Source organism: Sander vitreus, chromosome 2 (assembly GCF_031162955.1).
Source record: "Sander vitreus isolate 19-12246 chromosome 2, sanVit1, whole genome shotgun sequence".
Classification (NCBI taxonomy): domain Eukaryota; kingdom Metazoa; phylum Chordata; class Actinopteri; order Perciformes; family Percidae; genus Sander; species Sander vitreus.
This window is the reverse complement of record NC_135856.1, coordinates 15,292,114-15,319,856: the sequence shown is the minus strand read 5'-3', so window position 1 is coordinate 15,319,856 and position 27,743 is coordinate 15,292,114. Positions and strand designations below refer to the sequence as shown.

At 39.0% G+C, this 27,743-nt stretch overlaps 1 protein-coding gene across 1 annotated transcript in view; it reads right to left on the bottom strand.

Moving 5' to 3' along the window:
* Positions 1-26,026, bottom strand: part of myh10 (myosin, heavy chain 10, non-muscle) — a 72,316-nt gene extending 46,290 nt beyond the window's left edge. The window contains exons 1-3 of the mRNA XM_078279753.1: positions 25,876-26,026; positions 21,633-22,014; positions 7,964-8,120 (exon numbers count right to left, since the gene is read on the bottom strand). Coding sequence (XP_078135879.1) covers positions 7,964-8,120; positions 21,633-21,977 — 502 coding nt within the window. The 5' untranslated portion in view covers positions 21,978-22,014; positions 25,876-26,026. The remainder of the gene's footprint in view (positions 1-7,963; positions 8,121-21,632; positions 22,015-25,875) is intronic.
* Between the last annotated feature and the right edge of the window lie 1,717 nt (positions 26,027-27,743).

Below are 27,743 nucleotides of genomic sequence, written 5' to 3'. Positions count from 1 at the left end.
TATCAGCACAATGTACTTACATTTACTGAACGCCTGTTTAAGGTGGAACTTTCAACTCTAATTTAATGCTGGATAGTTTATTGAATAATAATGCATCATATTTTAATTGTGATATTTTGTATGTAAAATCTGAATCTGCAATGTAACATTAACATTTCTCTGTCAGATAAATGTAGTAGTATAATGTTTTCCTCTGAAGTAGAAGTACACAGTACATCAGGAGTACAGTACACAGTTGGATTGCTTTGGGGGCCTTCAGTAAGTTATTTTGGGGCACAATGGTTCTGGAGAAAGCTACTGTACAAGCAGCAATACCACAGGCCAAGCAATCGGCCTGTTCCAAACAGGCACGTTTTGAACGGGGACTGCACTAGTATGGGCCAATAAGAATGGTGCCAGGGAGATGTCAATCAAGAACAGTTTGTACACACCAGCAATGTCCTGAGAAGGTCTTATCAGGCAACATAATTATAAAAAACATCTGTATAGGTGTTGAGGGTTTAAAACTGCCACTGACTCTGACTCAACTTATTTAAAACATTATTTTCTGCCAACATTGTTTTTTATAAACCTGGGTAGCAACCACCAACCTTTTGGTCACAATTCAGGGTTTTTAACCTTTACGCCACAATCAAATCCACCAAATCCACAGAAAACTCAGCTTTAATTTCATTTTAAACTAGAGAATGCAAGCAGTTATGAAGGAAGCCAAGCCTCCCCGGCGCAAGTCGCCCCCCACGACCCGCGAAGTCCACGAAAGTCGAACCCAAAGCGCACCGGCAACAAGGCAAATGTCAGGAAATATTGCAATGCGTGAGCTGCAAGGTCTGTAGTAAATTATAACTACTGTCATGATATTTCAATGCCATATATTTTTAAGTGATAATCTAAAAAACAAGTGCAATCCTGCAAATCTAGCCATACATCCTATGACACAACGCTGGTTTAAGGCTGTGATGACCAATATCAATGACAAAAAAAAAAAAACTACTGCATAATGCATAATGACTATGCATGGCCTACCACATATATTTGATTTTCCAAGTAAAATAAAGTAGTGGGTTATGTATCTCATGTGGCAATTATGGGATTTGCTTCGAAGCACACTTGGATGGAGTGTTGGCATGAAACTTAACTATAACAGAAATGTTAAGCATTGCTGATTTTGAAGAATTCTGGGTGTCTGTAGTGTCCTGGAATGGAAAAAGCTATCTCATAACACAGAGGGGCTTGTGATTGTTTATTAGTTTAACACCTCAGAGCAGTTACACTTATGACAGCCTATTAAAAGAAGGTTACGGTTGTGTTTGCAGTGGCATGAACCACTACTTGGTCATCTTACTGCACCTTCCAAATAAAAGAAAACCATTTACTATTGGTCCAAAGGGAGTGGACTACCCCTTGACACAGAGGTGTCTGTCAATATGGTTTTAAAAGTCACAGCAAAGTCAATCATTTCAAGCCATCCGTTTTAAGCTATAATGGCAAAGATCTCTGGTGTGGGCAGAACTGGGACTGATGCTTCAGCCCAGGACTTACAGATGGAAATAAATGCAATGGAGGTCCAAAGTATTTGGTTTCCTATGTGGAGCATTTATGAGAAGGAAAATCTGTAATGAAATCTAATAGGGAGATTAACTGTGGTTGAGAAACACTGACAACAGGATTTTGATTTGTATTCAAGGCAAACTGAAGTTTCGAAACTAGTCCAGAAAATGTGATTAATATCTACATTAGGTGCAAAATAAATCAGTGGTGACAGGTAGTGTGGCAGCCAAAAAGAGGCAGCTGGAGTGAAGAAGCTGGAAAATCATTGAATGTGAAAGGCAAATTAAGACATACTGAAGGTTATATATTTAATATTGACAAGAGGAAAAAGACAAAGCAGAAATAAATCTACTTTGGCTCATAATATTGTACCATGGAATATTGATCCGATAAGCTGTCTCCCTTCCAGTAGCTGATGTAAAGAAAATAGCCACCAGGTGAACTTTACAAGCAAGACAGTGTTTCCCATACATTGATTCATTTGTATGGGAAACACTGTAAAGAAACACTAAGCTGATAAAAGGTGACCGTCATGCAGCGACGAAAATAAAGTTAGATCAAAACAACTAGTTAAGATTAGAAAAAAAGATTGTGGTTTGGGTTAAAACCCTGGTCCCCTTAAAGTGAAAGTCTCGTGTTAACTTTTCTGGGACACCAACACCAACTCCGCTCCCCCACTTGAAAGCCGCGTCTCACATTTGACATGGCAATATTTAAAATCATTTATTTTGTTTGCAAAGAATTTTAAGAAACTTGCTTTTTACATAAAAACTAAAATGTGACTTTTTTCATAAGACATTTTCTTTTTAAGCAATGTGTGCTTTCATTTCAATTGTTCAAATATTCAATAACTAACCATAAATAGTTTATCTGTGTGTTTCCTTCAATTATTTAAAAATCACAAAGATAAGATATGTACTCTTTTATAAAAAAAATTAAAATAAAAATCCCACCTGTAATATTAACAATACAAACCTTGTCAGTGAACTATGAGGGCAAAAACAAACAAAAAAAATAATTGTTGATTAATCGTAATCAAGGTAAAATGTTCCAATTAATTGTGATCATATCGTCCAGCCCTACTGGGAGAAAAATATCAATCACTCACAGTGCGACCTCTAGCTCCCCCGGTAGAGTGTGCACCCCATGTAAGCTAAGTCCATTGCAGCGGCCCAGGTTCAAATCCAACCTGCAGCCCTTTGCTGCATGTCATCCCCTCTCTCTCCCCCCTTTCTATCTGTCCTTACTAGCTAATAAAGAAAAGCCCCCCAAAAAACTTAACAAAACAAACAAACCTGTCACTCACTCACAGCAACTTGCAGCATATTTTTGAAATGTTGTGGATCGCTTTTTCAAAAGATTAGCAAAAATGTCCTGTATATGTTAAACATGCTCTGGTGTGCCCAGGAGGGGGTTTGAGGTTGAATGAGCCTGGCATCAAGCCTCAGTTCAAAAGGCCATCTAAGCCATTATGGTTTGCTATAGACCTCATTTGTGCCAGGTGGGCCAGTGATTGCTGAGAGTTAGTCTATATCCTTGATGTTCCACTTCCGGGATTGCTCCGGTGCCGCAGGAAATATCGGCAGATGCATGTATTTTCGCCGATGTCAGTTTCCTTCTGTTTTCTTTGTGTTGGAATTTAAAACTCCGGGGGATTTACGAGGACTGTGGTTGACTGCTCCTCAGATCTCTGCATGGAAAATTGAGACAGCTAGCTAGACCATCTGTCAAATCTGAGTTTTCTCTCGCACAACCATTTTACAGCGGCTCAGTGCGGAGCTTTGCGCCACCCATGACGATTGTGATTGGTTTAAAGAAACACCACTACGGGGTCCCCGGATAGCTCAGTTGGTAGAGCTGGCACACATATATAGAGGTTTACTCCTCAACGCAGCAGGCCCAGGTTCAACTCTGACCTGTGGCCCTTTGCTGCATGTCATTTCCCCCTCTCTCCCCTTTCATGTCTTCAGCTGTCCTGTCAAATAAAGGCCTAAAAATGCCCCAAAAAAAATAATCCTAAAGAAAAGAAACAGCAATAAACCAGAGCACATTTTTCTCCCATCCTGGAATGCTATGTCGACTAACCAGACCCTCCTCCGCTCCGTGTGGATGGTCTGGCAAAGCGAGACTAGCAGAGAGTGTACACTCTACCATTATAAACATTCCTGAGCTCATTTTATCAAACATTCCTGACTATTGTAAATTCCTCACGCTACGGAGACTGTGTAGGTTAGAGTGTGTGTAGTTACGGCTACATTAGTTACGTACGCTAATTATGTAAGTTACGTAAGAAATCCCTGAGATCGCCGTTTCTTTTCATTACGGCGGTTGCCTGTACAGAAGTCAGAGACGATGTAAGTTGGTACTCTTTATATTTAGCTATTGTGGCAGCAGAGTAAGCTATTCCTGAGTTGTTTCAGTCTGAAATGAGTACTGAATGTACTGTGATTTTTTACATAATTTTACCCTGTGATATGAAGCTGCTAGTTTATCTGTATTTTGCTAGCTTGCTAACTTTTCACTGTACATCACACATGTTACTAGCTAGTGTGTGATCTGTTTTTTGGGGCTATAATTGTTACTGTGCTGGGTAGGATTTTCATTTTACTTGCACAGTGTGATAATTGTACATTTTATTTCAGCACTTGTTACTAAGTGATTAATAACCCACTGTTATGTCAGATAATAGTAGTTATAACAGCTGTGACATTAATGTACCTTTTTGGGGTTATTTCAGAAACTTCCTTCATACATGCAACAATGTACAGTTTGTGACTGCCTGTAATGCACTACCAAGTAAAAGGTTGAACTCCACCTGGTGACTCGTGCTCTCTGATAGGAGCCCTGAAGCAGTTAACACACACCATCCAGCATTCACAGGGTTAAAATCCCAACACTGACAATATAGATTACACTTTGCACGTGACTGAAAACTTCATGGAACATGCGTTGCATTCTTCAAACAATTAATTTAATCTTTTATCAATATCAGTAATGCTGCTGCCATGTGAGATGAGAAGTGCTTTGTTCATAATAAAATTGAACTTTATGAGAAAAATCAGAGAGCTGTGCTTTGAGAAAAACCTCACTAAGCTAAGATGGATCTAGCTGGACTTGACCTAACGCCCTGATTAGACACCAGGGAGAGACTTGAGAAGGGGGGTGTTTCACCATTTCCACAAAAACAAAGACCCCCTGTTTCAAAACCCCACCTAGAGACATCTACAGTGCTGTTGATGCATGTCCACTCTTGAAAACCATCGCAGCTGCTGACACGAGCAGTCCTTCAACAAATGTTTTCATTCAAGCAAGCATCAGCATTTTCTTGCAGTACATTTCCAGATATGATAAAATTAGCTTCTTGTATGTCAGTGAGTTCACCTCGGCTGAGCAGCGAGGGCAATTATGTAAAGTATCTGGACCGCTAATCAATGACAGATGTGCAGTAAGTTCTAGAGGTCTGCTTACACACCCTGTCACGGTTAGGTAACACCTCATTTAACCTCCCATCTGAATACTGACTGGCTTCACAGCAACGCTGAGGTAATTAACAGATCCCTGTGAGATTTAGACCTTTAGCCGTAAATATGATTGGCCAATCTGTTCAGCTCCAAAGCTCATAAATTAGAGACAACAAATTATTTGTCTCAAGTGTTCTTTCTTGTTCAGATGGCAACTGACTGCAAAATCTAAACATGATGTGTGAAAGATCTGTCATTAATCACTGAAATTTAATGAAACATTCTGCGTTAACAGGGACTGGGTTGGGCAATATGATTAATTATAATGTGAGAAGATACAAGTTTGTTAAAAATGTTGCCAGACCATTTACACCCTGGTAGTCATCTCTTTAATATATTTGGTTGTATTAGACTAGGGCTATAACTAACGATTATTAAATTTTTTTGGATTAATCTATTTATTCATTTTAAGATTTATCAATTAATTGTTTATTCTATAAATGTGTGTGAAAAATGGTGATTATAATTTTAACAACTCAAAGGGACATCTTAAACATTACTTGTTTCGTCCCACCCAAACCCAAGATATGCAATTTGCAATGATCCTCATATTTGATAAGTGGAAAATGACTTAAATGTTAATTGATTTTTATCCAAATTGCTGACAGTTTTCTGGAGATCGACCTGAAGAATAAATTGTTTCAGCATTATACTGGACCACTGTAGACAATGTTGCAAGACTGTTTTATGGCTGTATTGGATATTTCTACAATTCCTGCATCAAAGTGATGAAGCATCGTCACTTGTTAGTTATTTCATTTGCTGAATGAGACAAAAACAGCAACTTCCCTGTATGGTTGTTTTATCTATAAAACTTTCTATAAAAAAATTTTAATGTTATTTTTCCAGAAACCTTACTACATCACAGTGTATATAATTACAGCAATAGACAATTATATATACCCTGATAGACAATGTCATCCATATCTGAAGATGGATGGATGGATGGATGGTGTTTGCTTTTCCAGGGTCTTTATTGGCCACTTGGAGAAAAGAGAAGAAGAAAAAAAACACTAGTGCTAATCTATACAGCTGGATAATATAATGTTAACCAGGTTGCTGAAATGCTCAGGGCTACAGCTGAATAGCAGCTGGCCTCCACTAATCTCCAACCTAAAAACCTCCTTTTGAACAACAACACTGTTAATTCCGTTACAACAACAACAACTGAAAATGGGTTGGAGTAGGAATGCATTACAAATTACAAATCAGGCTTGTGTACTCTGAGAAATACAGTAAATACATGCAGCATGTTGAAAAGCTTGAGGTCATTGCTTCAAGAAATAAGTAAAACGCACAAATATGTTGAACGTGTTACTAACTGACAGGTCTCCCAGCCCTGCCCCCTATGTCCATCCATGTAGAAACGCAGTGTGTAGAGAATAGAGGGTGTGAAGAAAAGAAGAGGAGGTGACAACAAGAAACTAGATGGACTAAATGACGAGCTGACAGAGTTCAACAACAGCTACAGTGGAGCTTCAACTGAAACTGTATTCCTGTGCTTGTACATCATCAGCTGTGAAGAGAAATTACCTATTAATCAACATCACAACAAGCATCTTTAGACCAAAGCTTAGAAAACACAACTACAAGAAAACTGTGTGACAAATCTGAACATTTTTGATAAAAAAAAGCAGGGGGTAAAACAGGGATTTTTTTGTTTAAAGAGGGCAAAGCTATCATCAAGCTTCTTAATGACACTAATGAAACTTCTCCTGTGTACCAACGTGGGGAAAGCAAATCGTAAAAGGACTGACGGAACTGTCCAGTTTGTCACTACCCCCACTGGTCGGCCCTCGCAATCACACAAAGGACCTATTGTTGAGCACAATGGGGTCACCCTCTCTGTTCTTGCTGTTCTGATCCCAGTCAGTCACTGCTCAAAGAGCCTGGAAGCTCGCCAACCACCAGGCAAGGATCTTTGAAGACATCGTTCTGAGTTGACTGTCTTCACTTACAAGATTGTACGTTCCTAATGAATTGTTAACGTGACAACTAGGGCAGACTGGATGCCACAGATGACAACAGTGTCATGCACTTAAATTGAACATATGCATGTTAGAGGGTCACTTTTACTCCAAAAGATGCAACTTAAATAATTAACTTGGAAACATATGCAAAAAAAGTTGAAAGACAGAGCTAAAACACTAGTCATATTTGTATCGATTAATAGAGACAGATGCTTGAAAATAACTGTGATACATAACTTTGACTGTATGAAGGCCTGAATTGAATTTGAAAAAATCTGAATATTGTGGCTACATTTTCATGGTTTTGTTATCCAAGAGACTTCAACTGTACGCTTTTTCTGTAGGTGAATTCATGTTGTACCCACATGTCTAGCTTTTCTCTGCATATTTTGGGCCCCTGTTCTGTGCATTCCTCAAATTACTAGCAAAATCACAATGCTGATGTGGAAAACAGAAATGTGCCACCAAAATGCTACGAAGACATTAGGTTCTCGGTCTTCTAAAAGTCCAGGTAGCATTGACAAATTAACTGAAAAGATGTATTTTGGGGAATAAAACCCATTTAGGGAGTAACTTTTTGAACACTTTTCAGACACTGCAGCACAGACAGTCCAAGAACAATCAGCTCTTAATAGAAAGTAGAAAGAGACACCCTTGTAAATTGGCTGTGACATTTCCACGTAACATGACACGCACAGAAAAAACTTTGGCGAGAGTGATAATCACATCATGGCTAATTTGACATAGAAAATAGGATGATTAGTAGAAATAGATGTGACCTTTAAAAGGTGACCCAGGCAGGATGTGATAATTTAAACAAGCCATAATTTCCCACAAAACCTTTGAAGCCAATACATTGACATTAAATGGCATTTTAATGTACGTTGAGTGGTGGCAACCATATACTTTAACACTCAGACTTACCTTGCAGCATACATCTGTATGCAGACTCTGAGATAGCATAGATGTGAGGGGGGATTTCATGCCTCTTTTTGCCCCTGTACATCTCAATGATGTTCTCTGAGTAGATGGGCAGGTTTTTGTAGGGATTTATGACCACACAGAAGAGACCAGAGTATGTCTATAAAAAAAAAGAAATGAAATCATGGTTGATGTTATTTCATCACACACAGCAGCCCTTACATCACCATTATGTCACAGTTAATATGTTATAGTATTTTTTGTATGCATTGGTTATCAACAAATCGAAGTACAGTACATGTGTGTCCTATTATCAATGCTATCATCATGCTTTGTTTTTTCTGTTCACAAAAACCCCAATGGGCCTTATTTAAGAACATTTTCGTACTTTTATCCTGAACTTGTTACTTTTTTTCTGAGAGACTTGTTCCTATAAGCTGTTCCAAGCCAGATTCACCAAACTTGTCGTTAATCACCTGTTTCAGCCTGATAAATGCCACCTTTTCATTAAGGAAATGGGCTTAAAATGTTACCAAGTTCACAAGTAAACAAGTAAGAGTAAACACTGCAGAGTTTCAAGCCCAGCTTTCTGAAATCATTAGACAAAACATAGTCAGTGGAGGTATTAGAGGATCCAAAACAATTAGAAAATACAGTATGCTAAAAAAACATACTAAAAATCTAAACCTTTCTAAACTAAAAAACTAAAGTGTTTTTCAGTTCATTTTTGTAAATTTCGGTATCATATTTAAACTCCAAATTCATTCAGATTAAAGCATTATGATTTCAGGTAAATTTGTGTTTTTTGCCCTGTGGAGAAAGGCAGCCAGTCTTTACATAACTTGTACAACAGGTCTGGACCACTACCACACAGAAAATTCAGAGTACAACAAACTTGGTGAATGACACAGATTCTCTTATATCACTAGTTCACTACCTGCCACTTGCAAGTGGTTCTTGCATGAGAACAAATGTGTTGTGCAAATTATGAATTCACAGATCATGCCAGAAAACTGTGCACAACTGCAGCTTGCTGGCACACTGCCAAGCATCCTACAGTATTTAAATTGCTCCACTCACTTATTATCCTTATATGTGGCAATTCCTCATACTTTTTCTATTCATTAAACCGGTGGCAATTTCACCCCAACATTCTTTGACTGACTCCAGAAATCAGATGCGAGAGGTGGAGATTTTAATCCACAACAGCATATAGGTCCCACAGCTGTACAATGCAGACAGACAGACAGGATAGGGTTAATCCCTGACATGTCTGCTGCTGGAGCACTCCATTATCTCAAGAGCGCATGGGGTACACAGTATACAGTAGACACTGTCGGATTATGGCTTTTTAAATCACGCATCAATGACTGGGATCAAATGTCTCGATACGTAACGCCAATACAAACTTTTTTGGTGGATAAATTGCAGCCATCTATCCAGTCATGATCAGGCTTTAAATTAAGATGGCAAGAGGGTGTTTATCCTCCCTCTGCTGACTATCGTCTAGTAGTTGTACCAACTTTTCTTGTGCTTTTTATTCCTTCATGCTGCATCCCTCACTCTTTTTTCACCGTTTGGATTTTTGTGTTTGGCTGGGAAACAAAACCACATCCTTTAAATGATGTTGTCTCTGACGGCCAGTGTGTGTGTGTGTGTGTGTGTGTGTGTGTGTGTGGAGAAAGACCTCTGACAAAAACATGATAACTGTCACCTGGCTGAAGGTTCACACCACACATACACACACTACATATCTGTAGTCTGATACTGTGGAGCCTAATATTGCATTGTGATTCTGGCAAACCATTTTTATATATATATATATATATATATATATATATATATATATATATATATATATATAGATAGAGGCTAAATATCAACAGAATGATTATTATAATAATAAAGTATTCAATATTGTCCAAACCTTCATTTAAATTCATTAAAAAAAGATTCTAATTAACGCTGCTAGCAATGGAGCCCAAAGTTGCTTAAATGGGGCTAAAATTGAAACCATCTCAGACATGCATATACAAGAGTAACACACAGGTATCTCTGGTGATGTTGGTCACAGCTCTGTGTAACAACCTGGCCACATGGAGATTTGTTACTCTGGAATCACCAGCAGCAACCCTGAACTACATTACTGAGGCCAGTACTCACACCATGCTAACTGGAATTGCCTGTAAAAACATAAACTTCATGCAGCTCAGGATGTACTATAGGGCCCTCACAATAATAACCCCTTCTCAAGCCCCCCATGGTGGGCACAGCGCCAGGCAGACAGATCAGCGCTCCTGACCAGCATGGGTCACAGGCAGTGGGGAGAGAGATGACTCAGCTGGCTGTCCTCGACGGTGTACCCCAGGGGGTATTTGAAGGATTAGTGGGGCTCTGAGGGCAAGGGGTTGGACACCTACACAACCAGGCATAACAAGACAGCCAGCCAGCATGTTGTGGTCAACAGTTCTCAAAATGCAGAGTTTGCACAAAAGAATGTGTACTCTCTGGAAAGAAAGTATCTTCTATTGTTGAAAGTACTATCAACAATACGCATATGCTAATAGCTGAACTACATATGAATCTTCTTGAGCCCACAACCCAGGGAAACTATGGTGAACAGAGGGGGACTCTGACACAGTTGAAAGGGTTCCCAGCCCTCCGGAAATGTCCAAGTAAATGTCTGTGAACCAAGCAGTGCTTAGCAACAGGGCCTCAGCCTCTCTCAATGGAAAAAGGGGAAACATTTTCTGGGGTCTCTGCTTTTGCATGAATCAGTGGCCTCCATTCTGACATAACTGGGCTAACTGGCCTGCTTTACCCTGTTTTGTAAATCCCAAAAAGCATGCAAGTGTCTTCCCAGGGAAATTAAAAAATGATTATTTGTTGGGCATGTTTGGCCTTTATTTGACAGGACAGTTGAAAGGAAACAGGGGAGAGAGAGGGGAAATGACATGCAGCCGCGGGTTGGACTCAAACCCAGGCTGCTGCGGTAAGGACTGAGCCTTAGTACACGCACGCTCAACCAGGTGAGCTACCATGGCGACCCTCAAACAACACATTTTAATTATGGATGAAATAGAGATGTAATTACAATTAAAGGTGATTTCTAATTCTGTGGCTGTGCATTGTGCAGCATCATGGTCTAGATGTGAATGGAGACCAGCGAATGTGAAAATAACAACTTATAACATTGTCATGATGTGGACAAAACATTTTTAATCTTTGACAGGCCTGATGTTAATTTTCTTGATGAAGACATTCAGGAGAAATAAGATTTTGTGTCCCAGTTTCAGTTGTGAACAAAGACACCCATGCTCCAGTAAGAGGCAGGCTTAATTAACAGAGAGACAGCCTGCATACAAGTATCCACATAAAGCTCTCAGCCTGGAGCTGCCAACCATCCTCTTCATGTGCACTCTGCACCACCAATGCAACAAAGGATGAGCAAATAGTGGCATTCAATAATACATCCCAGTGGCATTACTATATACAGTCCTTCATGCTCCTGAGCTACTGGGTTAAACACTATTTGTTCAATCAGCAAAGCCAGGCATGACATGGTATATCAATTTCCATAAAGTCCTTCTTAATTATTTTCTCTTTTATGATCTAAGGTCAACAAAGTTTGAAGCATGATTATTAGGGGTGTGCAAAAAAATCGATTCACATTCGTATCGCGATTCAAGCTCTACCGATTCAAAATCGATTCATAAAATTTTTTTAATTGTGTCTGCTGCAATCACATGTGAAAAGTAACTACATTTACATACTGTGAATCGTTTTTTTTTTTTTAAATCGAGAATCGTTTTTGAATCGAGAATCGATTTTGAATCGAATCTTGAGCCTAAAAATCGATATTGAATCGAATCGTGACATTTTCTGAATCGTGCACCCCTAATGATTATCACCTATACATCTACTGCCTGCTGTGTGGACAGAAACAATCAAAGTGGTTTATGTCAGCGCTATGCTATGCTGGTCTGACTTAAAAGGTCACACCATCCTCAAAAACAGGACAGGAAAACATGCAGAGTCAGGAATGCTAATGCAAATGACCAGCAGAGACCTGCATGCAATGCAACTCAAATCTCTTAAAACTCCTTGTTCATTAGCTTCACATTTGGGGCCTCTGGCATTGAAGAGAAATAAAAAAGATGATCAATTAGCAGCACAAAAGTTCACTAAGCATGTGTATCAGAGGAAAGACATGTCTGTAACACTGCAGAACAGCAAAAACATTCAAAAGTTGACATGGATTGGCTGTTAATTACACATTGGTTTTCTGACAGAAAACTGAAGAATAAAAAGTTATTTGAGCAGACAGCTGTTGCTTATCAGGGAACAAAAAGAACTCTGTTAGGGCGGTTTGGTTACAGTGTGACTCAGCACAGGCTTCCCTGAGCTAAGAGATAGGGCTGGAGTCACTTCTTTTTCCCTTAAGCCCTCTAAAAATACAGAAAAATACAAAGATGTTCTTTATACTTTGGCTGAATTTTCAATTGAAATAAAAACAAAGTGAATTTGATGACTACATGTACGCTGTTGCAGCTTGAGTAGGAAGAAGGGAACGTTTTGTTACAGCTCATGAAGAATTAGAACCTGGAACAAATTATTAACTTTTGTCAACAGAGATTACCTATGATTTATGTTACTAAATATTCTTTGAAAATTCTTGTAAGGTGGTGCTCAGTAAGGACATCATTGTTCTAATACGGTGGCAAACAACTTCTGCTCTCAAGTAATACAAACGGACTGCAAGCAGTCTCTTGGCATGGACCATCAGTAGACAGTAACCACATAGCTGAGCTCACACTGGTACACCTTGCCTGGTCACATCATCACAACATCCACCCCTTCGCTACATTAATTATATAGTGGTTAAATGTTATATTTAGCTAAAATACAGTAGAATATCAGAAACAAGTATCCCAAACATTAAATGAGGGTATTAGATTTTAGTTTTGATTCTGTCATGTTGGAGGATGCCATTCTCATTACTTTGTCACATTTGTGCGTTGTGAAGCTCTTTACAAATAGATTTAGATAAATTAGATACTTTATCATTTGTCACATACTGCAACAGTGTTGATAATCAATAAGGAATTTTTAAAGCAAAAATTTAAAAATTACACATTTACTGGTTCCAGCTTCTTATATAGGAATATTTGCTGATTCTCATAGTCTTCTGTTCTCTGTATGGTAAACTGAATGACATCACCTTGGACTATTATCAACATTTTTTTTTTACCATTGTCTGACATTCTATAGACCATATATTTCATATTTATCAATTATGAAAATAATTATCAGTTGTAGCCCTACCTACACTGATCCATAAGATATACTAAGAGTTGTCAAAAAAACATCCAGGAAAAGTAGAAAATCACATTTGATCCTCTTCCTGCATGGCTGGCTATGGAGTCCTTCTCCTCTAAACCAGTGTCGTTGATATCTCTTGTCCACTCTCCCATCAACTGCCCCATCTCCCCATATGCTAGAAATATAATGGTAGAAACCTCCTGAAGAATGTGGAACCAATTAACAGTTTTTTTTGGTTTACAGTCTTTTTCTACCTCAGCTCCGAACCATGTTTTTCCACCTTCTTTATTGAATGGTGCATTTTCTATATGGTCTAGGGTTATCTTCAACTTCTCTTAACTCTAAAAGGATTTAGGGGAGGCCATATCAGACAAAGTTTGGGGGGGATATTCTTAAACGGGTGTGTACTTCATCTGTTTGCGCCAAACATGGGTAGATCCAATGCAAAGTTATTCATCGCACTTATTGGACCAAAGTTAGACCTTCAAAAATGTAATGACACCCCCTGTGAAAAATGTCAAAAGACATCAGCAAACCACATTCACTTATCGAGCCAGATGCTATTAATGCTCTTTTTGGCATCTCTCGGTTACCTTTATCTAAGCTACAAGCAGAGCTGATAGTTTTTGTAACATTGCTGGCTAGACATTAGTATTATTGAGATGGAAATCATCAAGACCACCATCTCACGCTTTGTGGATAAAAGACATTCTTAGTAACTTGCAGCTTTAGCTGTTGATTGTTTTGTTTGTCTGTCTTACTATTATTTATTTATTTTGATGTGGTTTTATTTTATCATATAAAATTGCACTGTCACTCACAAGCACTGTGACTGTATTGTCAATTTGTGTAAAAAAAAAACCAATAAACAAAGTTCATAAAAAAATAAATAAAAAATAATAATAAAGTGCATACACTAATGCCAAATAGCTCTTGGAATATCACAGACCGTTCGAATCCCAACAGAGTAAAAAATACCTGCAAATTCTTTCCTGTGATTATTCCACTGAGGAAGATAATGCCATAATGCTGGTGGTTTGGCAGGTAATCTACTAAATGATGACAATTATGTAATTATGCCTCATCAACACAAAAAATACATAGTGTCTTCATTAAGATTTCAAATGTCACGACTTCATCCATAAAGCCTCCAAACTCGACAGTAATGGTTGAGATTGAGTCAATTGGCAACCGTTTCGTGGCCTCTGGTTGCCCCCTTTGGCAACCACTTGTTCAATATTTGTGTTTTTTTATATATATAAAAGGAGTCTCCGTAAAGTTTAAACACTACGTTTGTGTGCAACACAACATTTCAGCTGTTGTGCGACTTCTTTCCACACGCGCATTTGCCGTGAAAAGATACAGGCAACGCAATTTTCTGTTCACGTTAACGCTGCATGTTAAAATCCGGTGCTAATATGGCACTGGTGCCCGGTATCTACCGGAGGGAATAGCAACGCGGTTTTCGGTGCCTCATTACGGTGCCACCTAAATGTCTGCACTGCTCTCTGATGATCCGAAACAAACGTTACAGGCAACAGAAATATCGCTGCATACACATACACATCACGCTAGAAAACACTAATAACACGTTTTGCTTGGCAGCAGGTAACGTTAGCCTACCATTAGCTACAGCAGTAACTGGATCAAACACGGTTAAAATGCTGACAGTAAAATAAAGTGTGACTGTATTTCACTGTAGAGGATTCCAACAGCGGGACGTACAACAGTCTGCCGCTAAAATTATGAGCTTAAAGACACAAACTAGCACTAGGACGGGACTAAATGCTGCGTTTACTGGTAAATTGGTAAACCTCCTGGTGCATTCAAAGTTATTGTATAATACCCTTTTCTCACCTGTTTTTGTCTATTAACAGCAATTTACTGGCGAAATAAGTAATTATTGTTATTACATTTTTAATCATCGTTTAAATTCCCCCCTTTTTTGTGCTGATCCAAAAATTGATCCGATCCGTGACTCAAAACGGTGATCCGATCCGTGAGTTTTGTGATCCGTTGCACTCCTATTTGAGAGGGATGGGAAATTATATTCCAACATTATTAAAATGTGTGGTATAGTTACATAAGAAATGAATTGCTCCAAATACAGGCAGTTTAAAACATGGCAACCGTAATGTCAATTTCGGCAACCAAAGCTGATGCCCGGTTGCCAAGCCGGCAACCACTTTAAAAAGTTAGCGTTGAGCCCTGAATGGCTAAGTGCAGAAAACCACAAATGTACTTTCAATGGCAGGTCATTTCCCTTAAAAACTAATGTAATTGGAACAACTGATGAATAATCCCCTGACCTAAAGGGAAAGATTGTTTTGAAAAGCTGTACATGTAGGATGTAAATGATTTCAGACAATCCCAGCTGTAACCATTTGTGTCTGATATTATTTAATGTAAATCTCTTACTGAGTAAGGGTGTCACGATCGAAATCGACCGAAATGAAGTCACAATCTTGAATTTTGAATTAAAAAATGGAATCGTCGATACTGCCACGCCCCCATGCCATGCCCCCATGTCACGTCCAGTTGGCTTGTCAAGCAGAAAAAAAACACACGTGTTAAAGTGCTGCGAGGCAGTCAACCTCCTGTAACTTAGCTAGAGCCAGTCAAAAGTTAGCATGGCAACTGCAGATGCTGGAGACCCATCAACAGAACTTGAGTCCCCTCCTCTTTCACTGAAGTGTGTGAAAGTGTGGAAGTATTTTGGATTTCCAGTGAGTTATGTTGACAACGTTCACGTTGTCGACAAAAAAGCCACAGTTTGCAAGATCTGCTATGTGCGTGTACTAGGGGTGGAACGGTACACAGAAGTCACGGTTCAGTTCATACCTCGGTTCAGACATCACGGTTCGGTACAATGGAGGGAAAAGCAAAACAAAAACGCAGAAGGCAATTTATTTTATTGTGCATGTCTCAGGCTGTACCACCTAGTGTCATACAGTCTATCCCCTGAGCTAGCTGCAACAGCCTGAGTGTATCAAGTAAGATGTAAACAGTAAGTACCCCACATCATCTCCAGACTCCATCAGCTAACTAGACAAGCGCTGCTCTCATATGTGAATGCACAGAGCAGGGATGTTAAAAAAGCAGCTTCGGTTACACAGAGCAGTTGACGAGTTTTGGCATTAGCTTAACAGCCGAGCTAACAGCAAACAGCGGAGCTAACAGTGGAGCTAACAGTGGAGCTAACAGCTAACGGGGGAGCTAACAGCTAACAGCGGAGCAAATAGCGAAGCAAACGGGCCTGAAGGCCATTTGTGGTCGAGGCAAGAAGGGATACAGCTACGTCCATTTTTGTTTGGAAGGGACTAGTTTGCCTCATGTGGCCCATGGTGTGTGGATTCACTGGACCGACTCGACATGTAGGTAGGCATGGATGTATTGTAGGCGGAGCTCGGGAGCTTCAGAGCTAAGGGGGGGCTTCTTTAGGTGTCCCTAAAGAAATGCGTATCTAACAGTCGTTCCGCATTACATTAATTAATTTGCACACAAGTTTTATTTATTTTTATACCGTGTATTCTCCGTGTAAATTCATGTACCGAACCGAGACGCCCGTACCGTTTCGGTTCAATACGAATACATGTACTGTTCCACCCCTAGCGTGTACCATATTCTGTGTGTTTACCATTGCACATTAGCCTAGCAGCTAGTGGATATTCCTTCTGCTTATAGCTTTGTTCCAACAAAACTGCAAGGTTGAATTTTAGCCTGCATGCACGTTTTGTAACCTAAACAGAGCAGCTTATATTGGTTATATTAGAGAGAGCAACAAGTTTGCAGGCAGCGCTGCCTGGAAGACGACGTTGGGGGCTTCAAACACCAAACCCAGGATTGTCGGTAAACCTTTTTTTTCTTTTTACTTTATTGACAAATTGTCAAGTTTCCAATTGACTGAAGATATGTTATTGTTATATTATGTTGTTAATAAATGTTTTAAATTTGACAATGTAATGTCGTACATTTGAAACAAAGGTCAGATATTATATTGCATACAAGTCTAAAATGTTATAGCAACCTGTGCTTTAAAAAAAAAATCGAGAATCGAATCGAACCGTGACCTTATAATATAATTGAATCGAGGATTTGGAGAATCGTGACACCCCTATTACTGAGTGGAGAGATGTTCTGCAGTGTAAATCCTAATCATCTACAAACTAAGTAATAGGGCTATATATATATCACAATGTTTTTGACCAAATACCTCGATATCGATACCGCAACGATATTGTATTGTTGACTATTGGTGTTTTCACAAAATATTTACACAATGAGATTTTTGATAAATAATCATCAGTAATATGGATATAATGACTAAGTGGGTAAGGCAAATAATAGAACAGTTACATAGAACAGTCTGGTAAGTTCAGAAAATTACATAACTTTACTGTAATGCAGCCTTTAAAACCAGGAAAAGACACCACTTATGCCATATTACAATATTACGATATCCAAAATCTAAGACGACATCTAGTCTCATATCACAATATCGATATAATATCGATATATTGCCCAGCTCTACTAAGTAATCAACCAATATGACTGGATAAGGAAACAAACCATAATTTTCACAATATGCCCCAAGTAAAATCTAGTTTAGCAAAGCTCATTTCTGTCTTTGTGCCCGGGCCTCTGAGTGTGAACTTCTCAGCCCCTGCCTCGCCAAGAGTTTCAGGTGGCCCACAAGCTCTGTGTCAGGGCTATTCCAGGAATGCATGTCACTAAATGGGTCATAATCACAGGGGAAATCGGCAGCTTATGTAGGACATGCTGGCATGTTCATTAAAAGGAAATGTGTTTTTTAGTCTCTTGAATTTAGAGAATCAAGTATGAAATGTAATGGATAAGATTTGTAGATGAATTGTTGATTTTAAGACAATGAAGGTTACTTGCTTCAGATTTTAGACTATATGAATAAAGGAATCCTGGGGGGATTCAGTAATATGGTATAATGCTAGGAGTGTCACGATTCTCCAAATCCTCTGTTCGATTACATTTTCAATTTTAAGGTCATGGTTCGATTCGATTCTCGATTTTTAAATTTCTTTTTTTTAAAGCACAGGTTGCTATGCCATTTTTAGACTAGACTTAGATATCTGACCTGACTTGTATAATATCGGACCTGTTTGTAATGTACTACATTACATTGTCAAATTTAAAACATTTATTAACAACATAATGTAACAATAACATATCTTCAGTCAATTTGAAACTTGACAATTTGTCAATAAAGTAAAAAGAAAAAAAGGCTTGGTAATAAGATGGTAATAGTGGGGTAACAGTGTGATAATAAAGAGGTAATATATAGGTAATAACATCTAATTACCAAATTAATAACTGGGTAATACATCACAGTAATAAGATGTTAAACTGGGGTAATAAGGTGATAAGAAGGTAACAGATGTAATAACATGCAATTACCAATGTAATAAGTAGGAAAGGGTTCAATAATAACCATATGTATATCTGGGTAATGATAATATAGTTATATTAATATTGTAATAACATGGTAATAATGGGGTAATATATGTTTTCACAGTATTATAGACTACTATCAGCTAGGACTGAAACGATTCTTCGAATAACTCGAATAATTCGATTACAAAAAATCCTCGAAGCAAAATTCTTTGCCTCGAAGTTTCGTTAAATCAACGTAATTAAGGTTGTACGGCTCACTGTGTTTCCGCACAGAGGATTATTACTAGCGCACAACACATTGGCTCTTCTGTGGACACAAGACTGACGGCCCAGATTACAAATGAAGGAAGACGAAAATAGCGAGGGTCTAAGAGAAAAGACAGGCGAGAGAAAACGACAGAAAGTTTGGGATAATTTTAAGCTGCAAACATGCTGCTACATTGTCTCTGTAGAAAACATGCAGTCTACTCATCCATTCCATGGAGCGAACCCGACACAAGATAGCTAACTAACGTCTGCTGCTATCGTCCACCGCGCTGTTTTACACAACTAGGCTACAGCATGCTACTCTGCAAATAGCGATGTTTTACCAACAAGCTAAAACGAAAGCTGTCAGTTTGTAGTCTGTTTATTAGTTTGCAACTAATCTTTGGAAACTTAGCTTCTGCTGGAGACAAACCGGCTCCTCCTCCCAGCATGGCCACTTAATATGCACGTGAATGACGTCATCATGCCGGTGATGTCTGCATTCTTTATTCTTTCTCCTCGCTGTGTATTGTGAAAATGTGTCCCCCAGAACAGTGTAGTTGAATACCCCCTGCTGTAAGCTTTGTACAGTCACATTTACCCTCTGGTTAGTGAACAGCTCTTTTGCATATCCAGTGCAAAGAGCCAGAGGCAAGAAGGGGAAAGGGGTGAAAAATATTAACATTTGGGCCACCAAAAATGTACTTTTTTTTAAGGGAAAATTGGTTTTTGGCAATAAAAAATGTTGCTTTTTCTAAAAAAGGATATACAAAAGTATATATACAAAAGACTGATTTATGGTTGTTACACAGAAACTACCAGAAGCATTTCCAGGTCATCTCGACACCTCTGTTATTCTAATATTACCATGTAATACAATAGAAACAGGCAGTTTTACATTTTGCAGCAGTGATTCATGGTTATTACAAAGAAACTACCAGATGTGTTTCCAGGTAAGAAGTCACAAGATTAAACATATAATTTGTAAAGTATTACCTTGAAACAAAAGCGAAATGTTTGGAACATAAAGGGTGGATGCATTTCAGCATTATAATTTTATTATTTATTTTATTATATTTTAAATTCCAAGAAGTTTATCTAATTTGGAAGGTATTACGCTGATAGTAGCCTATAATACTGTGAAAACATCAACATATATTACCCAATTATTACCATGTTATTACAATATTAATATAACTATATTACCATTACCCAGATATACATATGTTATTATTGAACCTTTTCCTACTTATTACATTGGTAATTGCATGTTATTACATCTGTTACCTTCTTATCACCTTATTACCCCAGTATTACATATTATTACCGTGATGTATTACCCAGTTATTACTTTGGTAATTACATGTTATTACCTATATATTACCTCTTTATTATCACACTGTTACCTCACTATTACCATCTTATTACCGAGCCGTAATTTGAAGTGCTACCGAAAAAAAAAAGTTTACTGACAATCCTGAGGGCAGACGCTTTGGTGATGGTGTTTAAGCCCCCAACGTCGTCTTCCAGACAGCGCTGCCTGGAAGGCATGAGGATTAGGCAATGGTTATGGTTGAAGACGACGGTCGCAGCACTGCCTTGAAGGCTTAGTTGGGGGCTTAAAACACCATCGAGCCAGCACAGCAGCTGAGCAGACCGATAGCAAAGAGGGCGACTTGGCAGTCCGCTAACTTGTTGCTCTCTCTAATATAACCAATATAAGCTGCTCTATTTAGGTTACAAAACGTGCATGCAGGCTAAAATTCAACCTTGCGGTTTTGTTGGGATAAAGCTATAAAAAGAAGGAATATCCGCTAGCTGCTAGGCTAATGTGCAATGGTAAACACACAGAATATGGTACACGCACATAGCAGAGCTTGCAAACTGTGGCTGTTTTGTCGACAACGCGAACGTTGTCAACCTAACTCACTGGAAATCCAAAATACTTCCACACTTTCACACACTTCAGTGAAAGAGGGGGCTCAAGCTCAAAATTAAAAACATTAATTTCAGTTGTAAAAATAAGTCTAAACCTATTTATCCTATTTACTTAGAACATTTTCTTATTTATTTAGAAGATTTTACAATCCACACAAAAATAACACACCTCCCCCTGCCCTCCCTACAACCTATTAAAACAAATAATTATTAATTCCTCACACTGCACTGTAACTATTATTCTTGGCAGGGCATAGAGAACAGTGGTGTGCCTGCCTTTCCCAGAGAAAGTGTAACTGCACCGCGACTGCTTTTGGCTCGCCATTATTATATTTGAAAAGTGTAACGACACTTGCAACCGCTTAACCGGCATTGCCGTGACTCACTGTGACTTTAAAAAACTGCTGAGTCAACCTAGTTTCGCTCAGCTCTGTGTGTGTGTGTGTGTGTGTGTGTGTGTGTGTGTGTGTGTGTGTGTGTGGTTGTCGAAGTGCCCGCCGCACTGATTGATTTAACGTGAATCGGTCCTCAGTTGTACCGACACAATCCGGTCGGTACAGTCCACAAAAGTACCGATTTCGGTACACAACCCTACCATTGACTTGGCTTTCCAAGGCATTACTGTACACTGAGATTACTAAATGTAAATCAAGTCTGACAAAAAAGAAATACATTTATAACAAAGTTAGTATTTGTAGAGGTTACAGGTAGTTGTTATGAGTGAATGACAAATACTTACATAGATGAGGCCAGAGTAGTAGCGGTCTTTGAGGTTGTAAAGCACAGAGGCTTCATTTAGGCAGGTGAGTTCCGCCATGTCCTCTACTTTGCTGAACTTTGGCGGGTTCATCTTCTGGATGTCATCCTTGTTGACCACCGCCTTCTTCCCATTCTCTGCCAGCTCCACCACCACCTCATCTCCACGCTCCTCACGAACACTGGCAGCCTCAAAGCCATTGCGTTCTGATGGGATCCATACTAGCCTCTTGGCAGTCCAGTCGGCCTGTGCGGCCGGGTTGTAGACCACGGCACGGTCCACAAAGAGGTACCGCTCCGGGTCCTCCTGCCCACTCCTCTGTGACATTTCTGCTAGAAACCAGAAGCAGAACACACTACGCCACCTGGGGGAAGGAGAGAAAGTGTAATGTTAACCTGACCAACAAAAAAAATATGCTACATTTAAAACCCATGCAGCTGACTAATGTCACACCGTTTACCTTATAGAGCACAGATGTGACCACTGTGACTCAAGACTGTTGGTACTTTAAATAGGCTTTTTTTACTGTGGATATTTTGACTTGTCATAGTAGGAAAAGCACAGGCTGTCATGTCTAGTCCCTGTGTCAAGTTTCTTTGTTTAGTTGGTTTCATGTTTTCTGTTGGTTTTCCCATTTCCTGTTTTATTTTGAAGTCTGTCTTTTCTCCCTAGTCTTGTCTGGTTTTACTTCCTGTCTTTTGGTTTTCCTGCCCTTGTGATTGTCTGATGTGTTTCACCTGTTCCCCAGCCCTAGTGTCACCTGTCCCTTGTTTCCTCATTACCCTGTGTATTTAGTCTCTGTGTTTCCCTTGTATCTTGTGGGATCATTATGTTTTGTTCTGTGTGCGGCATGTGTTGTTGTTCTGTGTTTGGTTTTGCTCGAGTTGTTTTTTGAGTGGTGTACTGTGTGGACCTGCTTATTCCTGGCTTCCTGGCCTGCGTGCATTTTGGACTTCTCGTTTGTAAGTTTTTTTTGCCCTGCTATCCTCTTCGTTTTTGGAATTTCTCTTCATTAATAAACTACTAACTCTGCATTTGGGTCCAAGCCTCATCTATCTGTGACAGGCATGCACAATACCAGGACCCTGAAAACTGAAGCAGCTAAATGGAATTAAGACTTTAGCATAACACCTGTGCTTTTCCTGCTGTGAAATGTCAAAATGTCTTCTGTGACAAAAGGCCTATCTGTGTTACAGCAATCATTTCATTGTGTGTTAGGTGTAGGGTTGTACCCAGAATGAAATGTTTTGAAGTTTGACTCCAGAGTTGACAGTTTTTTTCCATATCACTCAATAATTGAGGTGACTGTGTTCAGTTATAATGTACTGAAAATTCAATAAACTACAGTGTAAAAAATAAAATAAAAAAAAAAAAATTCCAATCTTGCCATAAAGCAGTCCTGCTCATCGAATTTCTAAATTGACCACAACAGCCAATTATATAATTTTGTTAATGCCAACCGTGGTAGCACCATGACAAACATTTTGACCCTTTCAGGTAAGACAATTCAACCAAGCTGCAATCGAAGCAGCTGAATGTTGAAGCTGATGGTTAAGTGCTTTAAAGATGATGCAGCTTCTCTAATGGCTGCTAAATGCTGGCTCCAAAAAAACTTGTATTTTAATTTAAATGACTAGAATCTTTCAAATAACAAGTCAGGCTTTCAATGGCTAATGCTGTTTGCTTGCTTGATGACAATTTTGAACACCAGGTTTAAGTATATTTAAGGGCATGTCTAATGTTAATTGTCAAGTGTTACAGCTTATCACAGTCCCCCATGGTAGTTGCTCCTTGCCTGTCATAACTCAGCAGGGACTTGTAACCTTATATTAAAGTACTACTAGTGGAAAGGAGCCAGTTGAGGTGGTTCGGGCATCTGGTAAGGATGCCCCCTGGGCGCCTCCCTAGGGAGGTGTTCCAGGCATGTCCAGCTGGGAGGAGGCCTCGGGGGAGACCCAGGACTAGGTGGAGGGATTATATCTCTAACCTGGCCTGGGAACGCCTCGGGATCCCCCAGTCGGAGCTGGTTAATGTGGCCCGGGAAAGGGAAGTTTGGGGTCCCCTGCTGGAGCTGCTACCCCCGCGACCCGACCCCGGATAAGCGGTTGAAGATGGATGGATAGTGGAAAAATGGTGGTCATCCGAAAACATTAGCTCCATACTGTGTACTTGTGCGTATATACAGTAAGTATGTATTGTGTGGAGAAAAAGGCGAGTGAGTATAAAATACACCGAAACTAGAGTCTCAATCAGCATTTACAGCAGAGCCTTCTAAAGCATCTCTTATAAACAGTGACCGAATGAGAGGGAGTACCTGGAAGACCCCCCCCCCCCCCTTACAAACTCCTTAGGTTCCTCTTTTAATAAAAGCACATTTATTTTTTCAGAAATATACCAAATCAAATGTAATGTGAATTATGTGTATTCTGTCTTTTAGTTGGATTCATTTGCTGTCATTACTTTGCAATTTTTCCAGAAGGACTTGTTTGGCCCACACAGACTTGTGTGCTCAAGCCTTTACACCTCCATCCCTATACAAAACCAACCCACATGTACAGTAACTTCACCATTTGAAGCCAAGTCAAACCCTGACTGTGTTATGCAATAAGGTGTAAATGTGACTAGTTTATTTTTTTTAAGATCATCTGACATTTTACAGGGCAAACTATTCTTCTTCGGAAAAACAATTTGGCAGATTAGTAGTGGAAAATAATTTGACGATATCTCCTTGGGCTTAAAGAAACAGTGAGGGCATTTTTGGACATTGCCCAAATAAGTAATCAAGAAAATACTCTATAATAACTGCTGTAATAATGAAAATAATCATTAGCTGCAGTCCTGCATATAATACAAAAGACTGAGTGGTTTTATGCTCACTATATCATCCAAATGAAGATAGAAATACACTATCAATAATAAATGCATATAGGCCTACTTCCATAAACTGAGCTAAAAAAAGACAGAAGCGTCAACTCAGTAAAATCTGGCACTTGATGCCCTCAACAGCTGATACACAGACCAGTCTGAATGTTAGCCATGACTGAAAGCACCAACCCTGCATGCTTCTAATTAATCTGAGACATCAGCTGACGAATGATCAGAGATATTTAACCTAAAATCAAGTCCAATACTTAAATCAGGCGCTGATTAGACACGAATCTAGGTCAGGGCAAGAGACCGGGGATCAGTGTGGCCGCTGGCTGCCATGTCACTGCATCCACTCACTTGGAGTTGGAAAACAGTTGTACACTTCTACTCCTCATTCAGCTCTACACCACTGGAATATATAGCACACTACACCTCTGGTAGGATATTCCAACAGAGGGCCAATAATTAGCTGTGAAATTGCTCGTTAGGGACTAATGCTGCATTCACGTGGTCTTTGGATGGTCCCATTTCCCGAGTTTCTGTGTATGTTCATGAGCTTTAATTCGTAATGTGGGGGGAAAAACATGGATGCTACAAAGAATGTGTTTTATGTCATTGCTCAGAGCGTTTAAACAATACCCGTTTCCAGTATTTATTTCCAGTTTGAAGCTCTATATTAGTGATTTTGTCTCAGACGTTTAGCTGCACCAGTAACGTTAATTTCCCAGACAGGAATTCATTTTCCCGATTATTCTGGCACCAATTAAATGCAGCACGACATACACCGGCTGGGCCAAACCGCTGCATCGGCTAGGTTAGCCTGCTAACGTTAGCTCAAAGTTGGCGTGCTGTGCTTTATATTCCACCCGCTCGAAATGATGCCTGCAGGGACTCCAAAGCTCTGGTTAACCAACCAAACACAACTGTGGGTCTATGCTGGCGGTTTTGTTGACTTTAAAGCATGTAGAAGGTGAACACAAATCCAAAATAGTCTCATTTCTATTAAAATAAGAGTTTTAGGGATGACGCAAAATCCCATCATGGGTGTGGGTGTCTCAAAGACGGCTGGGTGGGGATAAAAGCAAGCGGACAATGACCACTCCGTTTTACGGTAGCTCCTAAAGAGTACACTTCTAAAACAGATACATACATCACAAATGTTAATTCAAGACTAGATAGAAAACTATATAGACTGATACAAAAAGCACATTGGCTCTGCGGCGCTGGCTACTAGCAAAGCTGATGGTCCTCCATCATTGAAAAGTCATGGAACAATAATCCGCTAGCTAACGTTACTGTTGCTAACCACTTACATCCTCACCACAATGAACGGCCCTGTCTTTTCTGCTTAACTTACCACACGCAGTAGATGAAGAAACTCTGCCCAGGTGCTTAGCAGTATCCAGTAGATAAATGTAATAGTCCTGTAATGCGTGCTAAAATAGTCTCTTCTTTTGCCCGCTCTCTCATCAGTGGTACTCACCATCCAGCACCCTCTCAACCGAACTCTCGCCGGCCAGGGAGGTTGCACCGCACCGCCGCACTCTTTGTGGGACACACCCACAATACAAATCTGGAATGTGATTGGCTCTCAGAGTCTGATGCCTAACCGCAATTGGTCCGAAATAATTTCCATCCCAAAACTTTGATAATTGACGACTGCCGCCCAAGATGTCAACACCTGCAGACCGATGGATGCTGCTGCGGCTTTACATGGTTGTAGGGCATTCAAAGCAATCATATTATAGTCAACGTCTGAATAGTCGGACCATATTTGTATTTGTCATTTTCATATAGACACAAATAAAAGACTGAATACACACTTTATCTTATTGTACTATTTCATTTCTTGCTGTTTGTTCTACTTACGGTTCACTCTCATCTTCTAATTAAATTATAATTAAATTAACTTTAATTACATTTAGATGTATTGTGCGGTTCTATTTTGTTTTATCTCTGTTTTTATCCTTTTTGTATCTTTGTTATGCTGCAACATCCAATTTCTCCCCTGGGGATTAATAACGTGTTATCTTAGTTTAATTGTATATGACTTTTGTATATCTTATCTAATAATTTTTTTCTAATTTTAAATAATATAGTATAGTATAGGCCTACTATATATTAAATTATTTTTTATTTGTATAGCACTTGTCTTACCAAAGTTGTAAAGTTTTTACAGGAAAAAGAAAAAAGCAAACATTGCATATAATTTAAAAGGGAAAATGCAAATATTATCAATACTATGAGATCATAACAAACCATGAGATCAACAGATACAGGAGGATACAACTAAAAAGTGAAAGAAGAGAAGACTGCAATATATGGAAAGGTAAACCACAAGAACCATATTAGGTATTTTACAAAAAATGTCTTATTAGAAAAAATGTAAAGAAGGGACTTAAAAGAAAGAAATGGCAATAGTGTTTCAGATCCTGGGAGCTTTAATTGCAAAAGCTCAGTCAACCTTTGTCACCATGCAGCCAACACCCAGGAATCTAACATATCCTGCAAACACAGGCACTAATTATGTATTTTATATTTGGTTATACTTTGCTTTTTTTAATTGTGTTGAAATAGTGCCCTCTGTTGCATAAAGACAGACATTACTAATACTGACCATGTGCCTCCGTGTAAAATAGATTGATGATGAGGGCTGTAAAAGAGCAATAAGTTATTTTGTTAGTTGATGTCCGAATAAACTAAACAAAACAAGAGTGTAGAGGAAGGTTTGTTTCTCTGGCACTAAAATCAATTATTGTAACTGACTGAAACTTAATCAACGTTTATTGCATTCTCTACATACAGTATGTGCGCTTATTAAACTGGAGTTACTGAACTTGCATTCAGCTCAACTACATAGGCTACTTTATCACTGCAAAAAAAACCATCAGTTTTAACAAGTCAATTCGTCTCAGATTTAACCTTCACGACATTTTTTTTTCTTAAACCAAGGGGGAAAATCTGTCTTGTCTAAACAAAAATTGTCTGACTTGTTTCCATTTTTGTTACCCTTATTTTAGGACATTAATATAGCAGCAAAAAAAATGCTATGTGAGTAAGTAATGGCGAAACAGCGAAATGCAGTTTGCGTCCAACCAGAAGTGCAAAAAAATAAAATAAAGCAGAAAAGTGCAATGCGATATTCAAGTATAGACAAGTGGTGCATAGGTAGGACAAGAAATATATTGCAGTGTTATAAGAGCAGAATAAATATGGCTATGTAAT